Source organism: Lagenorhynchus albirostris, chromosome 20 (assembly GCF_949774975.1).
Source record: "Lagenorhynchus albirostris chromosome 20, mLagAlb1.1, whole genome shotgun sequence".
Classification (NCBI taxonomy): Eukaryota; Metazoa; Chordata; class Mammalia; order Artiodactyla; family Delphinidae; genus Lagenorhynchus; species Lagenorhynchus albirostris.
Window position 1 is genome coordinate 41,174,223 of NC_083114.1, and position 20,860 is coordinate 41,195,082.

Below are 20,860 nucleotides of genomic sequence, written 5' to 3' on the forward strand. Positions count from 1 at the left end.
GTTCTGTCAGATCTTAAACTCGGGTCTCTGGATTGCAGATTTAGTGTTCTTTTCCTTATATCAGAACCTTTGACTTCTCTGTTTTCCTCTTGCTTATATCCAATTCACAAGAAAATCAAGGCAAATATTCCTTAATACTTGGCAATTTTCAATGATGTTCCTTTCCATTCCAAATGCTTTCTAGACCAGTGGTTCTCAAATTTGGTTCACATTGAAATCACCTGGGGAGTTTTAATAACTACTGATTTCTTCCTCCCACCTTCAGAGAGCCTGATACATTGGTCTGGGGTTTGGCTTGGGCTTCAAGAATTCTCAGAGCATCCCAGGTGATTCCACTGTGTAACCGAGTTTGAGAACCATTACACTACATAAATAATTGTTGAAATAAAGAATATGGGTTTAGGGCTTCCCTGGTGGCGCAGTGGTTGAGAGTCCGCCTGCCGATGCAGGGGACACGGGTTCGTGCCCTGGTCCGGGAAGATCCCAGATGCCGCGGAGCGGCCGGGCCTGTGAGCCATGGCCGCTGAGCCTACGCGTCCGGAGCCTGTACTCCGCAACGGGAGAGGCCACAACAGTGAGAGGCCCGCATACCGCAAAAAAAAAAAAAAAAAAAAAAAAGAATATGGGTTTAAAAGGGGGGGAAGGGGACAGGCAGCAGGTTAAAAAAAAAAAGAATCTGGGTTATCTAAGGAGAGATGTTCAGAAGATCTGAATGTCAGGACTGAGACTGGAGAGCAGTTTGAGAACCATCAGCTTATTGTTGTTAACTAACACCATGGAAGTGGACCACTTGGTTTTCAGGAAGTATGCCAAGTGACAAGAGGAGAGATACAAAGACATTCTGTGATAACAAAGAAAATATGGTTACAAAAATATTTTGAGGTGGAAAGGAAGGAAGGAGAGGGGATATATCTGTACATATCAGAGTGTACAATGCAGCTCAAGCTCCACCTCCTCCTGCCAGCCCCCCAGGATCTCCCCCAGCTTCAACTCCATTACCACTTTATACTCGCTACCAGGCTGTCTACCTCTCTGATATCCATCACAATGTTAGACATAGGACTAAACCCAGGGTTTAGTTATCCTTGTTCACTAGAGGATTATAAAACCAACTTTCCACATCACCAGTAAGTGTGGGGTTCTTGGGGAAAATTTGTCTGCCAATTGGTTCCTCTCTCCCTCTCTGATGGGAGAGAGTTTTTCCTGAGACCAGGCTCCTTCTTAGCTGACCATGGTCCATGAGACGCTATCAGCCAATCTTTGGCCAGCTCTTCCTCTAACTTTTTCTTTTCCAACCCTTTACGTCTTTGCCCTATAAATTCGTAGAAAAACTGTTGGCAAGTGGTCAGCTACTAGACCTTTGAAAAACAGTACCATCACCCCTGCCCCACTCCTCCCAGCCCCACCCCCAGGCAGTTAATAGGAGAAAGGAATAACTGTGTCACTCCTGGCTTCCAGTTGCTCATCTTGCTCTTAAATTGGAGGCCTCTGGGGCTGAAGGAAACTGGACAAAGTGTGCTGAGTAGCCTAATAGGACTTTTTTTTTTTCCTCAAAGTTCCCTATTGTGGAAAAATAAAATAATGTGTTTAATTTCTGAAACCTGATGCCTGATTTGCCTTGGCAGCCATCCTCCTGGGCTTGGCCGAGAGTCCAGCAACACTAATATACTGATTAATACCAGCTCAACTTGCTCCCTGGAGAAGAAGAGCATTATTTACTTGACCATTTTCTTAAATCCTTTTTAATTTGCATGTATTTTAGCATGATCTTATTGGCTTTACCATGCTGTATCTCTGACCACTGGCCCCAAAGAAGCCTCAGGGAAGACTGTTCTGCTCTGTGCACTCACAACCCCATCACAAGCAAGATTTTGTTCCACCCGGTGATTAGAAATGACATGTCACGTGTTCTGTTTCTTCTGGGGCAGGCAAGTTCTAAGTGTACTTTTGTCCCCTGCTGGTCTTCAGGCCACTAGTAGAAAGGGAGGGAGCTGATGCTTCCCAGAATTCAAACAGGGCTTTCTGTACTGTTCCTTCCTCCCTTCCAACTTTCCTCCCTTCCACGGTAACCCCTCTGCTCATTCTGCCCCTCCCTTGTAAAGCCCACAGGGATATCAAATAGCTTTTCTCTGAAGGGACACAGAGGATTGAGGAACCGTTGGGCCCCAGACAGTCCCTGACAGGGAAATGTAAACACAGCTGTAGAGATGGGAGCAACCCATCTTCCCTCCTCCCCCATTTCCCACCCAGAAGCAGGGAAAGGCCACCCTGCTGCGGAGAAACAAACAAGCAAACAAAACAAAGCACAGCCTCAAAGCCTGCATGAAGGTCACCAGAAACAAGCTGCTGCCCAGGCCTTGACAGGACCAGCTGAGGTGCCAGACCCCTCCCTGAACACTTAGAGCAAAGGCAGCTCCAGAGCAAGTTGAGGTCTGGACATTACTGAGCCTGGAAACATGGCTCGATTTTTGAAGCCTCTCCACTCCTGGACATTTTGTCTTCTAATCTCAAAAACCCAGCTTTCCGCCTCAGGTACTTATCTCCTGACCCCTAGTTGCTTAGGGATCATAATGCATTCAATTCAGCAAGTAAGAACAGGCCCACAATAAACCCTTGTCCAGGGCTCTCAGAAGTTTAAACTCTGAACCTCCAAGCCAAAATATTAGAAAGGGCCTCCTTAGCTTTTGTTAATTACAAAATAAATAATTCCAGCAGGAAGGAGAATTACTTTGGGGGATTATTTGGTGGGATTCAGGCCTTGCTTTGCACATACTGGGAAAGCTCCAACGCCACAGCTAGGGTGGTGCTGCCCATTCTCACTCTCTTGGCACAGTGAATGCAGGGCCTTGATCCCACGGGACACGCTCTTGGCACGGCGCTGCCTGGGAAGTAGCTCTGATCGGGTGGACAGCTAATGAGCTGTGCTTCCTTCCTGGCCATCAGGGCCCTCAACTGTAAAACTGCAGAAGTCAAAAGACAATAATAGCCTTCAAATACTGACCACTCAGTATGTGCCTGGCATTGTGCTAAGTGCTTTACAGTAGGTCGTCTCGTTCCATATGAAGTCAGCAATATTCTTACACTCACTTTACAACTGAGGGAACCAGGGCTTAAAGAGATTCTGGAACTTGGCCAAGGTCAGCCAGCTGGTAAATGGCGGGGCCAGGATTTGGGCCCCATCATTCTGACTCCAAACCTACCCTCTAAACCATTCCACTCTACCTCCTCTATTCTCTGAGGTCTTCTAGCTCTGAATCACAAGTCTGGATTTTCTCCATGGTTTTTTCCTTTCACTGGCGGTGCCAGGAAGAGAAATGTGTTTGGGACTCTCCTCTGCAAGTTCAGAGGAAAACAGTTCCTAATAGACAAGGGGCTCCTTACTTCCTCTGTACTAGAGATGCCAATCAAAGCTGGACACTGGACAGACCCCCATATCAGCAGGGCACAGCCTGTGTGAAAGACAAACAAATCCTAGCCAGACAGGAAAGGGGAGTTCCCCTTGGTTCTGTGACTCCCCCTTCTGTCTTCCCTGGCTTATCCGCAGGGTCCCATGCTGCTGATACTACGGCCCTTTGCACCCCACTGCAGCTAGGATGAGATATAAGGCTATGGAAACTCTTCTGGAGAAAGAAAAGTATAATACATAATCTACAGATTCCATGCACGACATTGTATGGAAAGAACCAAAAATAAATCACATTTCTTTATACATTTAACAAATTGCTTTTAGCATTCACATATTCGTTAACTATTGGATTGTAGGTGAACCTACCTCATCTCGTACAATCCTTGCAAGATGCCTGGGGGTAGGTACTTTTATCCCCGTTTTACAGAGAAGAACACTGAGGCTCAGGGAGACTGACAACATTGGCCATGGCCACATGACTGGTAAGTAGGAGGGCTGGAATTCAAACCCAGGCTAGGACTATCTGACTCCAAAGCCTGTACTCTTTTCAATAAAGAGTGTTGTGTAATGAAAACAACCAAAATTATGAAATGGGAAGGATCCCAGAATATCTTGGAAACAGAGTTGCATAACTATATGTGGTACACGTTATGATAGTAACTACCATTTATTGCATGCTTACTAGTGCCAGACATCGGGCCAAATGCTTTAACACGCTTCATCGCTACTGCTCAGTGAGATACATGCTAGTAACCCCATTTCTGCAGGTAAGAAAACAGGCAAGCTCAAAGGGGTTAAGTAACTTGCACAAGGTCACATAAGTGACCTTCTGTCTACAGGTTGGATAGCAGGTTGACTTCCATCAGGTGTTAACCTTTCTTAGCCTCAGTTTCCTCCTTTGTAAAGTGGGTTGCTATGGTACCTACTATAAATGGAGTTGTGAGGGTTTTTTTGATGGTGGTGGTGGTGGTTTTTGTTGTTTTGGCCACGCCACAAGGCATGTGGGATCTTAGCTCCCCAACCAGGGATCGGACCCATGCCCCCTGCAGTGGAAACGTGTAGCCTTAACCACTGGACCACCAGGGAATTCCCTGAGTTGTGATTTTTAAGGGAAACAATTTGTATGAAGCACTGAGCACACTGCTTGGCTCCCTCAGGGCATCCCCATGTTACACAACACCTAGACTTCTGGGGTGCTGGGGAGGGGTAGAAGGATTCCTGGGGATGGTTTCAGAGGACAGTCCTAAGGAATGGAAGAAGGGTGAAAGCAATCCTGGCATCTGGCATTGGGTCCTGACAGCAACCATGAGTCAGCCCCAGGTGCCGAGGGACCAGCAGTGTTCTCAGCACTGCTGGGTGTGTGCTGTGGTCTCTTGGCCATGGTCCTCTTCAGTCACACTGTCTGAACGTCATTCTTATAAATCTGGCCTGGGTTCTTTTCAGAAAAACAGCCTCCACCATGTGATGTCATGGTCCAGACTTGGTCAGGGAAGGAAGCAGGGAGGAGGTTGTGCGTACAGAGCTGGGTGAAACAGGATCTTCTTATTTCTGGAGGGGCCCATCTGGTCCTGGAAGAAACTCTCTACCCTTCTGCCCTCCCTTCAAGACTCAGTAAAGAATCAATATTCTGATCTGGAGTGAGAGGGAGGTGATATATCTGATGGTTAAGACCTGAAGCTTAGCATCAAACGGTCCTGGGTTCATATCCTGGCTTTGCCAATTACTTCCTCTGGGACCTTGAGAAAATCACTCCTGTTTTCCCCATTTCACCCATGGACAAGATAATTCTGATGTTATGGTGGTGAAGTTTTAAGAAATGCTTGGAAATCACTCAGCATATGTGTCAGGGAACACACTCTGCAGCACATAGTAATTGTTCAATAAATGTAGCTACTATTAAGTCCCCAGCAGTTGATGAGGAACATGGCTTGACAATTTTCTCTGCTTTTTACATATAACTTATAGATATTATAAGAGAGCCAGCGTTTTCTCCAATAACCATTCTTCCCTGTGAGAGGTGGTCAGGCTCCTCACGCCAGCACCCTGGAGATGAGGAGGCTGGGGAGAGACGGAGTAGTTGTGTCCTTACCCCTTTGTCTTCCCTCCCTTAGCCAGCTGGCTCCCTGGCTGTAGCTCTTCTGGTTCTCCCTGCTGCCTCCCTGCCCTCTGAAGAAGCCTGTCTCCTCTCTCCAGATTGGAAAGATTAGCTGCCCCCAGCCAGAACTTCGGGCTTCCCTGACCCTGGCTCTCCCCCACACCTTCTCCTGTGCTCTGCTCTTTATTTTGCAGACAGCTGGGGAAGAGGCCAGCATGTATGATTGTCTCTATGCAGTAGAAAAGCTAATTCCTGGATGCTCTGCATGTAATTTCATTGTGTAGGAGGCCCCCAGTGCTTCTGACTCCCCCTATGTTGTTCTGGACTTGTCTGTGTGCATAGGGGGAAGGCTGAGGATTAGAAGTGGCACTCCTCCTTAGGATCAAGTTACCTCTCCCCCTGCTCAAGGCAGGATGACCTTTGGCCCCTAATAAGAAGGGAAATTTACATGGCAGTAAGATCCCTGCCCAGGAGAAGTCAATATAGGTTGAGGCCAGAAATCTCAGGTCAATGTCCAGCTGGATCAGAACCAGATACCTCTCTTCCCAAGCCCTGGGGGTGGGAGTGGGCTAAGGACAGAGGAATAAGGGATTGTGTAGGAAACTCAAAGCCTAGACTCTACTAGATATAAGGAAAAAAGACTGAAGACAATACTACACTGCAGTTAAAAGGAAAGAGGCACATCTGTATATGGTATCATGGAAAGATGACCCAAGACATTACTAATTTTTAAAAAGTCACTGAACAAGGATATTAATTCCCATTTATGCTTTTTTTAGGTCCAAAATACCTGGGGGAGGTGAGAAAGGAATGGGGTTATAACGTTTTCTGTGTTTAAGTATTCTGCAATGAGTATATACTTATGTATTACTTGCAATTAAAAAGTATGTCTTTATAGCAAAAAGTATATATTTTAAAGCAGAAACAGGCTCAGAAAGGAAAGGTAACGGCCCGCAGGGGTGGAAAATACGACTTCCCATGAAAGAGCCAGCTCCTGTCCCTAATGAAGCCCTTCTCTGGCCCCTTGCTGCAGATCATGGGACTATTTCCTATGGCAACTTGGAAAAGGTGAGGTCTCTAGTCCCCGTTCAGTCCCAAAGGACCCCCATAGCAGCAGACCCGCAGTTACCAGGATGCCCCCAGGGGTCAAATGAAAACAGCCAAACATCCAACTGGCTAGGAAAAGTGAGAAGAGGAAAAGCAGGAGGGGAGGAAATTTACAGATTCTCCAACAGGTTTGAACTCCCAAGTTCAGGGAGGATTACAACAAGCTCTCCTTTGGAGGTCTCCACATCATGATACAAGCTTAACTCCAACTCTAGGCTAAAATACCGCTTCTACCAAGTCACTTGTATTTTCCCTTTTGCTTTTTATATATGAAAATATATAATTTTATATATATATAATTTTATTTTATATATGAAATGTTTTATATATTTTATATATGAAATATATAAAATATATATTTCATATATGAAAATGTTGAGCTCCAAATATATATTTTATATATGAAATGTTGAGCTCCAAAGATGTGAAATGGCCTACCTAAGGTTACACAGCAAGACAGAGGCAAAACCTGCCTTCAGAATCCTAACCAATGTTTGTTTGTTTTTATCCATTATACCATACTGCCTTATTTAAAACCCAGCATTTGTTTTTGTCAACTTTAATCTTGATCCCAACCCTAGTCTTTACCCACAGTGGGCTCAGGTGCCTCTGGGCAGTGGAAATGGCTGATTTTGCTTTCTGCCCCTCCTTGCTTCCTCCTCCCATCTTATCACCTAGAAATCTCCCTCTTGACCATGTTTCCTTCTTTTTTTTTTTTTTGCGGTACGCGGGCCTCTCACTGTTGTGGCCTCTCCCGTTGCGGAGCACAGGCTCCGGACGTGCAGGCTCAGCGGCCATGGCTCACGGGCCCAGCTGCTCCGCGGCATATGGGATCCTCCCAGACCGGGGCACAAACCCGCGTCCCCTGCCTCGGCAGGCGGACCCTCAACCACTGCGCCACCAGGGAAGCCCCCATGTTTCCTTCTTGAAAAGGGCAATCACAGGTGGGAGGGAAGGAACGGAGTTTGTCCCTGGCCTGAAGTGACTCCAAGGCAGCCTGGCTCTTTTCTGCCCGTTGCAGAAGATGACCCTCACCAGGAAGGCTTGGGGGTTCATGCCAAGTGGGCCAATTCCCTTGTCCCTCTGGATGCCTTGCTAAAGCAACCTCTTGATCCTAGCTATGGAAGAACAACAGGTTATCAGTGGCCATGATTTAAGAGCCTAGGACCCCGAGATGAAGATTTGAAGAGAGATGGTGCAAGATAATTTGTGGTGGGAAGGAATCAGTAAACTGGGACAACAGCAGCAGCTGAGTCCAAGGGTCAGTGTCTGGGAGTAATTTAGGAAAGTTCGGTGCTGACAGCTGTGTCTGGAGTTGAACGTCATGGCCAAATCAGCTCCTGGGATCCTCGGCTGCTTCAGGCCTACAAAGCTCTGGCTCAGGACACAGAGACAGCTGTGGTGTGGCAGAAGTCAGGGCCGCTGGGGCCCCATGCTCAGCCTTGCTGTTTCTCAGCTGTGTGGCTTTAGGCAAGTCCTTAGGAAAGGAGGAAAGGAAACTAGCATCTGCCTAAGTGAGTGCAGTGCCCGTTCACAAGTGTCACTCTCACTACAGATTAGTGAGGAGGGTAACGTCCCTGTTTCACATGGGAGGAATCTGAGAATTCATGAAGGTAACTGAGGTCATTCCAGGCTATATAGCTGGAAAATGGGAAGACGGAATTAGGACTCAGAGCTTCTGAGCTCAAGTCCTGGGCACTTTCCCCTGGGCTTTAGCTTCTTCCTCTGTAAATAATGGACCCACCTCATGAATGAAGTCACACATTGTAGGTTCTAAACCTTCCCTTTTCACAACCTTGGCCCTGAGGAGTTGTGGCCACCTTCTTCTTGGGAATGGAGCAGTCTTACTTTTGCCACTGCACTCAATCTGGTTCGTGGGTCTAGGCCCCAGGGGGTGCCTCGAAGGCAAGGTATTCGGACTTTGCTTTCCCCTCTACCTCTATCCCCAGGCCTTCTCCAGACTCTGAAGGTCTGGCTCCCTCTTCTCCTCCTCCTCCTCGATTTTGGCAGGCGGGCTGACATCAGTGGGTGTTCCCAAGGAAAGGGAACTCTGAGCCGAGCTCCACGGGCCCCTTCCCCCACGGCCCCGGACAGCCCCAACCCCCAGCCTCAGAAACGGCAGCGTTCAGAGGCCCTCTGAGCTCCCAAACCCCTCCCTCTTTTCGCTACCCGCCCCCCCCCCACGCCCCCGCCGCCTCGCGGAGGAAGGAAAGGGGTTGCTAGAGTCCGGGGAGTGGAGGCTCAGAGACCCCGACGAGTCCTGGGCGCCACGCAGCCGAGCCCAGGAAATGGATGCCGGTTCTGGGGTTACGAGGGGAGCTGTCCAGCCCCGCAGGGTGAGCTAGCAGAAAGGGTGAGCCAACGTCGGCCAGGCGGAGGGAGCGGCGGGCGCCAGGGCCGGGTGGGGCAGCGACTCCCCCTCCAGCCCGCCGGCCCCGGGCGTCGCCCCCGCCCCCCACGTGGCCGCAGCCGTCCCAGCCCCTGCGAGGAAGCGGCGCGGCTTCCTGCGGCTTGGGACGGGGATATAGGCGCCCCCGCCCGGGACCGGCGCAGCGCCGCCGCTCCTCCTCGCCTGTTCGCCGCGCGATGGCCTCGCTCCGGGCGGAGCGCGCTGCCGGCGGCCCGCGGCTCCCCGCGACCGGCGCCGGGCGACCGGCAGCGCTCCGCCTCCTCCTGCTGCTGGGCGGTAAGCGCAGCGCCCCGAGGCCCGGGCGGGAGGCGCGGGAGGCCCTGGAGGGGAGACGGGCTGGACGGCCAAGACCGGAACGGGCCCCGGGGTGCGGATGCGGACAGCGCTGCTCTTTGGACGGTCCCTGGCCCCACCACGGTGAGGGCGCAGCGCGAGCTGCTTCCCACTGGGGAAAAGCTGGCGTGCCCGGGTCCCACAGAGAGGTCTTGGGACGTCTGGAGCTGGCGAGGAGGGAGGGGTTTGGATGTGAGTGGGAATGAATTGGTGCAGCCCCTCTCTTCTGGGCACTGAGGCATCCCGTGGGGGCCTGCATTGCTTCTCTTTTTTTTCTGAGAGTAGCCCTGACTTCCAAGGGTCTCAGCCCCCAACCCACACACCCCTTCCTCCAGGCTCCAGATCCCCAGCATCCCGTCTCCCTGCCCCTTTTCTGCCCACAGCTGTCCTGAAGCCCCAGGAGTCCCTGGCTCAACTTCTTCCCACCCCAGACATCTTAAAGTCAGAAGGTGAGTACCCAGCAGCTGTGGGAGGGTGGCCCAGGGCAAGGAGAAGAGAGGTCTGTGGGGAGTGTCCCTTTCTCACAAGCCAGGCCCCAAACCCAACTGGTGCCCCTAAGTTCTGCTCTGTTCTCTCTTGGGGTTCCTTGTTGTCTACCTCTCATCCCACAAAGCCTCCAGCCGGCTCTGAGCTGGCCCACCTCACAGGTGGATTAGAAGAGCCCAGAAAAAGTGTATGTGGAAGTTCTTGCCAGGCGGGGTAGTGCTGGGCACATGGAAGACATTAAATTTTTTCTGAGCTGAGACTCTCTCCTCAGCCAGGACTGTCTTGCTTGGGAAGGCTTCTGAGGCTCTCCGGGTAGTTCCCATATTTGAAGACAGGAACAGTGGTTCCTCAATGGAAGTGCCTGGACCAGAGGGCTCGGAGGGTGGCGTAGGGGTGTGGTCAATGTGCAGCATCTCTGCCCACAGGGAAAACAGTGGAGGAGAAGTATGAGACAAATGTCCTACGTTGCTGGGATGATTATAAGGTTCAAATGGACTCTATCGAAAAGGATTGGTGTGACTGGGCACTCATTAGCAGGTAGGGGCAGTGCTGGAGGGCGGCTTGGGCCAGGGCTAGGGCTTGCTCTTTGTGGGCCTTGAGTAAGTGTGGGACAGTCCTCTTTTTGGGCCCAACCCTTCCCTCACTCTAGTCCTCTCCTGTCCCCAGGCCTTACAGCATCCTTCGAGACTGCTTGGAAAGGAATGCAGAAGAGTTTGGCCTGGGCTTCCCCAATCCCTGGGCAGAACAGATCATCTTTGAGACTCACCAGATCCACTTTGCCAACTGCTCCCTGGGGCAGCCCCCCTTCTCAGACCCCCCAGAGGATGTGCTCCTGGCCATGATCATAGCCCCCATCTGCCTCATCCCCTTTCTCGTCACCCTTGTGGTGTGGAGGAGTAAAGACAGTGAAGCCCAGACCTAGGGTGGCGTGAGCTCTTCAGCCGCCATCTTACTCCTTTCCTCTGCAGGTCTCTCCCCTCCCCTCCCTACTTCCTTCTCTCAGTCCTACCCCAACTGCAGATCCTTAGATGGGTGGAAATGGAAGCTGGGTGGGGTCAAGGCTCAAGTTCTGTAATCTTCAAAATAAAACTGTTTTTTTTTGTACACTGTTCCCCTCCCTATCCCAGTGGGGCCTGTGTCCTTCCCAGAGTCTCTGCCATTCCCACAGGCCCTCTGTTCTGAGCAGCAGAGCTGGAAGAATCTGGATAGGCCCACTGTTTTGTTCACTTACCTGCCCCCCCCACCCCTTCCCCCACCCGAAGGCCACACCCATATACTTCCTTCTCTCAAGGCCAGGCCTTTCCTGCGTCTATCCAAACCCAGCACCAGGAAACGTGCAGGAAGAGACTCCCTTCCGGTCTGGAGAGCAGCCGGGGAGGTGAGGGGGGTGGGATGAGGGAGGACACTTTGCCGTGGCTCCTGCAAGAAGGAAGGGGGTGCCACCCGGGAGCCCTGAATTTTCCCTTTCCTGATGCCTCAGTTTCCTCCCAGGGCCTGGGAATAGGAGCTCTGATCTGACCAACAGGAGTCCATCCCTAAGGACCTCAGGATTGAGGGCAAAGGCAGTGGGGGCTTCCTCTACTAGACTCGCCACAGGACTTCTTCTCCTCCAGGTCCTTGGCCCTCATCCTACATTGTCCTGGACCCTGGGTGGGTGTGGCCTGCAGCCTGGCCACACACTGCCCCCTGGTGTCCACTAAAGCTAACAACCAGAAGATGGACGTGGCCTGGAAGAAGCTCAAAACTGAACCCTGTGATCAGAGACCTGTCATCCCCATAGCAACCACTCGTTCTTCACTGGATGCTTCTGTTAGCTTCTTGAGCCATACTTATGCTCCCTTTCCCACTTCTTAGGGACATACCTAGCGATCCACATTTCTGTATATGGACACTCCTATATGTTCCCTGGATGGTGAGGCCCAGTTCTCCCCATGGAAACTTCACCTCCAGTTCTCCATGGGACAAACCTGCCAGGTCATCAAAAATGTCTAGAGCATAACTTGGTTCTTCAAAAAGACACCTGTTTATTCCTTGTGGCACCTGGCACCTCTTTAGGAACTCTCCTTCTCTCCTTGTTGAAATGTAAGCCTCCCTGAGTACATGCATATCCACTTCCTGGGACGTGCCTGTCTGTTCCACAGATATATACCTATATACTTCTAGAACATATCTGTTTATTCTCTGAGACACACTTGTCCTCTCAGGACACATCTGGCTCTCTAGAGACATACCTATTCCCTAGGACATTTAGAGTTTTCACCAGAGAGAAACCTTTGCTCTATTTCCATGAATGCATCTGTCTTCTCCAAGGATATATCTATGCTCTTTTTGACCCATATTTGCCTTCATACATTTTACTAATATACATCAAAGGCATGTTGGTGTAAGACACTGTATATTGCATATTGTGTTGGGAAGATAAGTTAGATAAGGCTTGGCTTCTGCTTTCAATGGCTTTCATCTAGTAGAGGAGCCGACATGTACACAAATAAAAACAGTGGCGGGCTTCCCTGGTGGCGCAGTGGTTGAGAGTCCGCCTGCCGATGCAGGGTACACGGGTTCGTACCCCGGTCTGGGAAGATCCCACATGCCGCGGAGCGGCTAGGCCCGTGAGCCATGGCCACTGAGCCTGCGCGTCCAGAGCCTGTGCTCCGCAACGGGAGAGGCCACAACAGTGAGAGGCCCGCGTACAGCAAAAAACAAACAAACAAACAAACAAAAAAAAACAAAAGTGGAGTGTGTGATGAGAGTCATGCAAGGGATGCAAGCCAAATGTTTTCTGAGTGCAAAGGAAGGAGGGGCCCATTTAGCTAAGGTGCAGTCACAGGAGGTGAGATCACAGGAGGGTGATTGTGGAGTTGGCACCTGACTAGGCCTTAGATGGAGTACATTCCCCTATGGGAGAGAGTCGAAAGGGAGGTGAGTTAGAAAATTATTGCAATAATCCAGGTTTGAGAGAACAAGGGCATGGACCAAAGGAGTGGTGAATGGGGAAGTGGAAAAAAATTAAAAAGTAGGGAACTTCCCTGTTGGCACAGTGGTTAAGAATACACCTGCCAATGCGGGGGACACGGGTTCGAGCCCTGGTCCAGGAAGATCCCACATGCCGTGGAGCAACTAAGCCCGTGAGCCACGACTACTGAGCCTGCACTCTAGAGCCCGCGTGCCACAACTACTGAAGCCCATGCGCCTAGAGCCTGTGCTCCACGACAAGAGAAGCCACCACAATGAGAAGCCAGTGCACCGCAACAAAGAGTAGCCCCCGGTTGCCGCAACTAGAGAAAGCCCGTGCGTGGCAACAAAGACCCAACGCAGCCAAAAATAAAATATTAATTAATTAATTAAACAAAAAAGTGAGCAGGAAAAAAAGCAATTAAAAAAATAAAAATTAGGAAAGGTTATTAAAAATAGGGGAGGGATTTGGATATGAAGGTGAAGTAGAGGAGAGGTTAGAGCTGACTCTGGCTTTGAACCTGGGTGCCATTAGAAGGAGAAGCTGGCCTGAAGAAAATGGTGTATAATATGAATAACAATGGAACAAGCTGTTATGTACCGTAGAGAGTTAGAAATGGGAGTGGTGGTGGTGCTGCTAGTGGTAGAAAAGTGTTGGAGCTAGAAATATAGAGTTAGGAGTCCCCTGCACAGAAAAGCCATGTGAAGCCATGAAAGGGATGAGAGTTCCTGGAGAGAAGGTGTACTGAAGAAGGCTAAGGTCCTTTAGGAAACACCCACATGTAAACAATGGGGACAGAAGAAGACAAAGGGAAAGATCAAAGAGATAGCAGAACAAGGATAAAGCAGTGCCATGGAAGCGAAGGAGATGGTACCCTTTGAGAGAACTTTTTTTTTTTTTTTGATGTGGACCATTTTTAAAGTTTATTGAATTTGTCACAATACTGCTTCTGTTTTATGTTTTGGTTTTTTGGCCACGAGGCACGTGGGATCTTAGCTCCCCAACCAGGGATCGAACCCGCACCCCCTGCACTGGAAGGCAAAGTCCCAACCACTGGACCACCAGGGAAGTTCCAAGAGAACATTATCTATTAAATGGTTCATTCATTCATTCATTCAACAAATATTTGTTGGGCACTTCTGTGGACCAGGAACTGTACACAGTGTAGGATGGACTTTGGTGGGGGAGATGTTAGAGATCAGACAGGAAATTGAGAGGGTGGTAGAGTCAAGGGAACTACATATTTTCCAGTAGGGATGACGTCAGCATGTTTGTAGACGAGAGGAGCCAGGGGAAAGGGAAAGAGGGAATACGATACACAGAGAAGTCCTGGAGGAAACTGGAAAGGAGAGGCAATCAGCTGCCAGAGGGTTGCCCTTGTAAAGGAAGAGTGATACTTCTTCCTTTGAGTCCAAAAGGAAGGAGTAAAAGAGAGGAATTTTTGAGAGATGAATCCAGTGTGATGACAGAGAGGAAAGATTAAGAGGTTCACATGCATGGCCTCGGTCTCATAAAAATAGAAGGGAAGGGCATTCTGCAGAGATGGAGGAGATGGGAACAGGTGGAATGGCATGATGAGTGTGGAAAAGTTTGAAGAGTTACCTTGAGGGATGTGACAGGGAGCCAATAAAAGACAAAGCGTCACTGGGCTGCACTGATTGCCCAGCAATGAGGTCAGTCAGGGAATCTGGGGTTCAGTCAGCAGGTTCCGGTGAATTTTTTTTTTTTTCTTTTTCAGTAATACTCCTGGGCCCAGGCGTGAAAAAAAGAAGATGGGGGTGGGGTGGGGAGGTGGGCAGGGATCAACGACTCTGGTTTGGAAACTGAGCAGCAGGTAGGCAGGCAAGGGGACGGAATTGAGTAGTCTAGGCTGGGGAAGGAGTCAGATAAGACCAAAAGGGGTCCAGGGACTTGAGGCTAGAAAGGTGAGGACGTGGGAGAGGTGAGAGAGAGGTGGCTGTGCTCAAATACGGCAGCTCTGAATAATGGAAGCAGAGCCATTTCAAGCGATAAAGCTACAAATGAGCTCCTGGGGAATGATGGAGTCGAAGGACACAGGAATTGAGGGCAGCTGCGAGGGACTGAAGTTAAATGACACAAATGTTGACATTAAAAGAAGCCTAGTATAGTGGAAACAAGTCTAGGCTGGGTTCTGGAGACCTGGGTTCTACTTGCAGTTCTACTAACTGTGCCCACTTTGGGGGAGTGACTGCCCTTCTCTGGGGTGGAATCAGAAGACTTCTCAGGGCCGTTTCTGCTCTAGACGGTAAGGATTTGGGGATAATAGGAAGGGACGTGTTGACGAGGACGATCCCTCCGTTGGGCAGCCCTTCTCCCCAGAGGAGCCCGGAACCTTTCTGCTGTGCTTTCTGCCCGGACGTGCAGGAGAGGAGACCGGAAGTCCTTTGCCGGCGGGTTCCGGGTTTCCTGGGCTACTACGATGGCGATGAGTTTCGAGTGGCCGTGGCAGTATCGCTTCCCGCCCTTCTTTACGTGAGGCTCAGACCCCGAGAAGCCCCGCTGGGCCTCCCTCCCCTCCCTAGGACCCCGGGCTCAGCACTGATGCTTCAAATGGGGAGGGGGAGAACGGATCCGGTCGCCGCCACCCTCAGTCCCTCACTTTCTCCCCCGAATGCGCCCCTGGCAAGTGCTGCCGCTCGCTCTCTCACTTCCTCTAATTCTGCGCCCCACCCGCTTCACCCGGCAGGTTGCAGCCGAACGTGGACACTCGGCAGAAGCAGCTGGCCGCCTGGTGCTCGCTAGTTCTGTCCTTCTGTCGCCTGCACAAACAGTCCAGCATGACGGTGATGGAAGCTCAGGAGAGCCCGCTCTTCAACAACGTGAAGCTACAGCGTATCCTCCCTCAGGCTCTTCCACACCCCCCACACATGCACTTCCACACTTTCCCACGTGCCCAGACCTCACACTCCTCTTCACCCACAGAAGGCAGGTTCCCACCCCAACTGGCCTTGGGAAAGAGCCAGACTGTGTAGCTGACATCCATTTTACCTCCAGCTCCAACCCAAATATAGCACCAAGCCCTCTTGTCCGCGGCAGTGATGAGTACCCAGGTGTCATTCAGATCTTAGAATTTATGCCCTGAAGCCAAGTACCAAGTTTTTCGACCTGAGCCTTTTTGACTCGTTGAAACTTTTGTCCTCTGTATGAGGCTCAAACTCTGGCATTACCTTTAGTAATTTTCTCTGCCTACTCTCCTTGTCCCAGGAAGTAAGGGTTGTTTTCTTTTGCTGCCTGATTCATCCCTAAAATATCTAGAGAATGGCTGGAGGAAGGAGAGATGACAGAGAGTGAGAAATGATAGTACCTTTCATTCTCTAAAGCTCTGACTTTTTTTTTTTTTGCGGTACGTGGGCCTCTCACTGTTGTGGCCTCTCCAGGTACGGAGCACAGGCTCCGGACGCGCAGGCTCAGCGGCCATGGCTCACGGGCCCAGCTGCTCCGCGGCATGTGGGATCTTACCGGACCGGGGCACGAACCCGCGTCCCCTGCATCGGCAGGTGGACTCTCAACCACTGCGCCACCAGGGAAGCCCCTAAAGCTCTTCCTTTTAATTACACTAGTTTCTCTTTACCTTCCTCCCCCCAATATGCAGAAAATGCCAGTTTATATCCTGTTGGGGCACTGCACATCTATGTGTGTAGGTGGGAGAAGAAGGGTAGTTTGTAGCATAAGCCTGGCTCTGAGAAATTTTATCCCACCCAGTTCATTCCATTAATACCATTCCCTTAACCTTAAACCAGGGAAGCTGCCCGTGGAATCAATCCAGGTTGTATTAGAAGAACTGAGGAAGAAAGGTGGGTTCAGTTCCCCAGATTCCTTATTTTTCATCGTAGTTGGGTTTTCCTGAGGGCAGATTAGCACAAGTCTTTCCATTTTTTTTTTTAACCCTTCAGTGGCTTTTTTTTTTAATTAATTAATTTTTATTTTTGGGTGCGTTGAGTCTTTGTTGCTGCGCGCGGGCTTTGTCTAGTTGTGGCGAGCAGGGGCTACTCTTCATTGCGGTGTGCGGGCTTCTCATTGAGGTGGCTTCTCTTGTTGCAGAGCACGGGCTCTAGGTACGCGGGCTTCAGTGGTTGTGGCTCGCAGGCTTTGTTGCTCCACGGCATGTGGGATCTTCCCGGACCAGGTCTTGAACCCGTGTCCCCTGCATTGGCAGGCGGATTCTCAACCACTGTACCACCAGGGAAGCCCCCACAAATCTTTTCTTTTAAGAACTTTTTTTTTTTCTCTCCTGGTTTGGAGCCCAGAGTGTTCTGTACGTAGCTCAATTCCCTGGGTTCTTTTCCCCCACTGGTATACAAAATTGAAATCTCTCCATCTGTGCCCCAAGACCTGAAGAGGAGAATGGATGCCTTGCAGATAGTAATAGTAAAACAATCCTTGAATTTCTCTTTCTGAAAGCTGAGTCTCTTACACTCTCTTCCACCTTGGTTTTTGCCTCATTGTCTCTTCTTATAGCATGGTGCTTTCATAAGTATCTGTTTTGCAGGGAACCTCGAGTGGTTGGATAAAAACAAGTCTAGCTTCCTGATCATGTGGCGGAGGCCAGAAGAATGGGGGAAGCTCATCTATCAGTGGGTGAGACTATTCTGACGCAGTGACCCATGGCAAAGGAGAATGAATCTGTGCTCAGCAGATGCCTGGTGTTTTCAGATCCAGACTGAGCCGAGTGGGAGGGGGCAGAAAGAGGAAGGTCTTCCAGGCAAGCCTCTTTCAATGACTCAATTTCCCTGGCTGGAAAGAACTTTCCTTTTTTTGCCTGTAGGAGGCCAGAGGCTATGTGAGGCCATGTTTGGAGAATGCAGTACTGGAAACCACGAGTACTATTGTTGGCTGGAGCCTTTGGCCACAGGAGATAAATGGGGAAAGGAAGGGAAAAAAAACACAAAAACCTGGAGCCCCTCCCCCACTACATCCTTATGGGGCTGTCCACAATATAAATGAGACTTTCTAAACAGTGTGGGTGTGGGGACAGACTCTCTCCCCTGTCACCACTAGCCCTAAACATTCCCAAGGGAGAGAGGAGGGGAAGAAGCGCCAACAACCCAAATATAACAGACACACACCACCCATTCTTGAACAGGAAAACAACCAGAATGAGAGGTCACTCCTCAGACACGTGAAGGCCTGTGGTTTAGTGGTTCCGAGCGTGTGTGTACATGTATAAATATAGCACCTGTAGGGTTTGTGGGTTTTAGGCCACTCCTCTGCTGAGGTGACAGCTCTGGTTTGGGAACAAGTATCATTCCTGGGTCAGAGAGGTGGAGCTGGTGAGTTTACCTTCTCCCAGGAAATTCCTGGTTCTTATTCAGTCCCTGTTTTTTGTGTCCATAGGTTTCCAGGAGTGGCCAGAATAACTCCGTGTTCACCTTGTACGAACTGACCAATGGGGAAGACACAGAGGATGAGGGTAATGCTTTTTCCCTTTCTCCCCAGTTTTGTTATCTGAATCCTCCTCTGTCTAATTTTTGTTTACTTTACATTCAGATTTCCCATTTTTCTGCCTCTAAATTCCAAATACTAAATAATACAAAGGTTCTTAACCCATGTCCAAGATTTCCATAAACCATCTGAATTCACATGCAGAGAACCCACAGATTTTGTTTGTGGGGGTGTATGTGCATTTTTCTCAGCATAGAGTCCATATTATAAGATTTTGAAGGGCATCTGTGACCCATGAAAAGTTAAGAATTATTGGTAGAGATGCCGAATGAGGAACTAGGGCAGGAGATTAAGCCTGAAATTTCATTCCTTGCTGACCCAGGCTTTCTTTCACCCTTTATTCTTATAGAGGGCTCAAGATCTGTAGGTGTCAGCTGAAGGGATTGGGCCAACAATCCCATCCCCACCCCCTGCCCTTTAGAATACTATGGTTTCTGGCCAGACAAGGATTTGTATACTGTTTGATTTTTACATAGTGTAAATACTCTCTCAGCTTTTTTATCTCTGACTTCATATTCTGATCCCCAGGATCACCAAAAGTACCAATCTGAGCTGGGGAAAAAGGGGCACCTCCCCTTTCTGCCAGGCCTGGCTGCCCCAGCAGAGTTTACAGCTCTTGGCTTTCCCCCCACTTTCCTGCAGGCCTCTGCTTGCTACTCCCACCATCATGCCATGACTTCAGTGCTGCAGCCTTGCCCAGCCCACCGCTCAGGCCAGGCAAAGCTGGAAGCTTCCTCAGAAAGCAAGCTCCCTGACTCAAGAGCTGGGCCCCTGCAGGGGGTGAGGTGTGCAAGCCTGTTAGGGCTTGCCTCCTGCCTCTCACATCTCCCTGCAGTATCTTGCCATATCTTCAGATACTCAGGGGGCCCTTGGCTCCCAGCCTTGTTCCTTTTCACTAGGAAAGGGCAGATATCTGTGCTGGACCTTAACAGTCTCCTGGCCAGAGGCATGGCTATACCTCTTTGTGTTAGAACAGGTCCTCCCAATGGGTACAGATGCAGTTAGGGTCAGCGTACAGTGACAAGGGACTTGACCTCCCTACACTTGATTGTCAGGGCCCCTTCTTTGTGGCCCACAAGGAAACGGTGTTACTCTTGTATATCAGACACTAGTGGGCGGGGGGGCGGTTAGTGCGAGGGTGTGTGGGGGTTGAGTCTGACAGAAGAAACAGGAAGGGGGAATAAGCATGAACTCCCATTTCATGTTGACTCAGGCTTTCTTCCACTCCTTACTCCTAAGGAATACCCAGGAAGGGTGGGTGGGGGCAGCTGTAGCAGTACAGCTGGCCTGGAAAGTTCTGTTTCCAGCTGGACTGCTCTTCTCAGAGGTCTTGAGCCCCAAGGAGCTGAGTGTCCCTGACTACCCATCTCTCCCTGTCCAGAGTTCCACGGGCTGGATGAGGCAACCCTACTGCGGGCTCTGCAGGCCCTACAGCAGGAGCACAAGGCCGAGATCATCACTGTCAGCGATGGCCGAGGTGTCAAGTTCTTCTAGCAGAAACCTGTCTCCCTTTACTTCTTACCTCCTACCCTTCCAGGGCTTTCAAAGGGAGACAGACCAAGTGTCCCCACAGATTGGATCCGTGACTCCACCAGACTCCAAAGGGCTGCAGTCCAGGGGTGGGTTTCCCACTTATCCCATGTGTCTGTCCCTGGGATAGGGTGAGGCTGAGGTGCCAGGGAGAAAAGATGTGCTGCTCCCTGCCTCACCTCCTCTCGTGAGCTGGGGTGTAAACCTAAACACAAACTTCATTTGTGTCACACACGTAAGTACATACACACATGCACCTGCACAAGCTTCTGTTTCTTCCCCCTCCCACCCCTTTAGCTGCTGCTGCCTCCTCTCTCATGCTGCTGGTGCTGGATCTTTCCTAGGGGATGGGCGAAGCCCTGGCTGCAGGCAGCCTTTCAGGCAATGTGAAGATAGGAGGCCCAGGAAGGGGCCTGGCAATGAGAGGTGGGGCCGGACACTGATTTATGATATTAAAAAGCTTAACCCTACTGCCTGCTGCTGAGGTTATTACTGGAGTGGGCAAAGGGAAGGCTGTGAAGTGTTAACCCCCTGAGTGAATCCCAGCCTAGGGGAGGGGAGAGAATGCCTATGGCCTTTGAAAAGGTCCTCTCGTGCTGGCGGGCTCCAGCGAGCCTGTGGTTTTACATCTGCCGGGTGGGCTGTGCGGGGGAGTGCCGATGGCACACAGCTTGTGGACAGACTGCTTTCTGTCTCTAAAATGGAGTAGCTTAACGACTTCCCCCTCCCTCACCATCTCCCCGTGGAAGTCCTGAACTACTCTGAAGCCCCTCCCTCCATCCATCTGCTCTGGGTGGGGTAGCTGAGGCCAAGGGGAGCTGAGGGGGAGTAAACCGGATATGGACTTCGGTTTAGTAGAAACTTAGGCAAACAGACGGGGAGGAAGGAGAGCCCACAGAGCAAAAACAGCCACTCCGGCCAGGATGCGGTCAAGGTGGGGAGGTGGAGAGGATGGGTGACCTGGTCCTTGGTTTGGGGGAGGGGCTGGCTTTGGGGTGCACACACCCATCCCTGTGCAGCCCGGAGGGACTGGGAACTGCGACGTCGGAGAAAACCAGATCTTTCCATTGACCTCTG

General features: G+C 50.5%; 2 protein-coding genes and 1 pseudogene across 3 annotated transcripts; 2 read left to right on the forward strand and 1 right to left on the reverse strand.

The window, feature by feature from the left end:
* Window positions 1-7,660: 7,660 nt before the first annotated feature.
* Window positions 7,661-9,191, reverse strand: LOC132511920 (uncharacterized; annotated as a pseudogene).
* RAMP2 (receptor activity modifying protein 2) lies at window positions 9,143-10,941 on the forward strand. The gene is made up of 4 exons (XM_060133178.1): window positions 9,143-9,294; window positions 9,735-9,800; window positions 10,263-10,374; window positions 10,504-10,941. Exons 1-4 carry the CDS (start codon window positions 9,195-9,197, stop codon window positions 10,757-10,759), a joined length of 534 nt encoding a protein of 177 aa, XP_059989161.1. The 5' UTR covers window positions 9,143-9,194; the 3' UTR covers window positions 10,760-10,941.
* A 3,678-nt stretch (window positions 10,942-14,619) lies between these two features.
* Window positions 14,620-20,253, forward strand: VPS25 (vacuolar protein sorting 25 homolog). 2 transcript variants are annotated; one of them, XR_009537809.1, is made up of 7 exons: window positions 14,620-15,283; window positions 15,498-15,643; window positions 16,552-16,605; window positions 17,301-17,389; window positions 18,146-18,221; window positions 19,635-19,872; window positions 20,081-20,253. XR_009537809.1 is itself a non-coding variant. In XM_060136128.1 (6 exons), the coding sequence occupies exons 1-6, from the start codon at window positions 15,231-15,233 to the stop codon at window positions 19,745-19,747; spliced, it is 531 nt and encodes a 176-aa protein (XP_059992111.1). In that variant the 5' UTR covers window positions 14,620-15,230; the 3' UTR covers window positions 19,748-20,253. The 2 variants fall into 2 exon arrangements, 1 of the variants encoding a protein (XP_059992111.1); XM_060136128.1 differs by having other exon boundaries at window positions 19,635-20,253.
* Window positions 20,254-20,860: the final 607 nt, after the last annotated feature.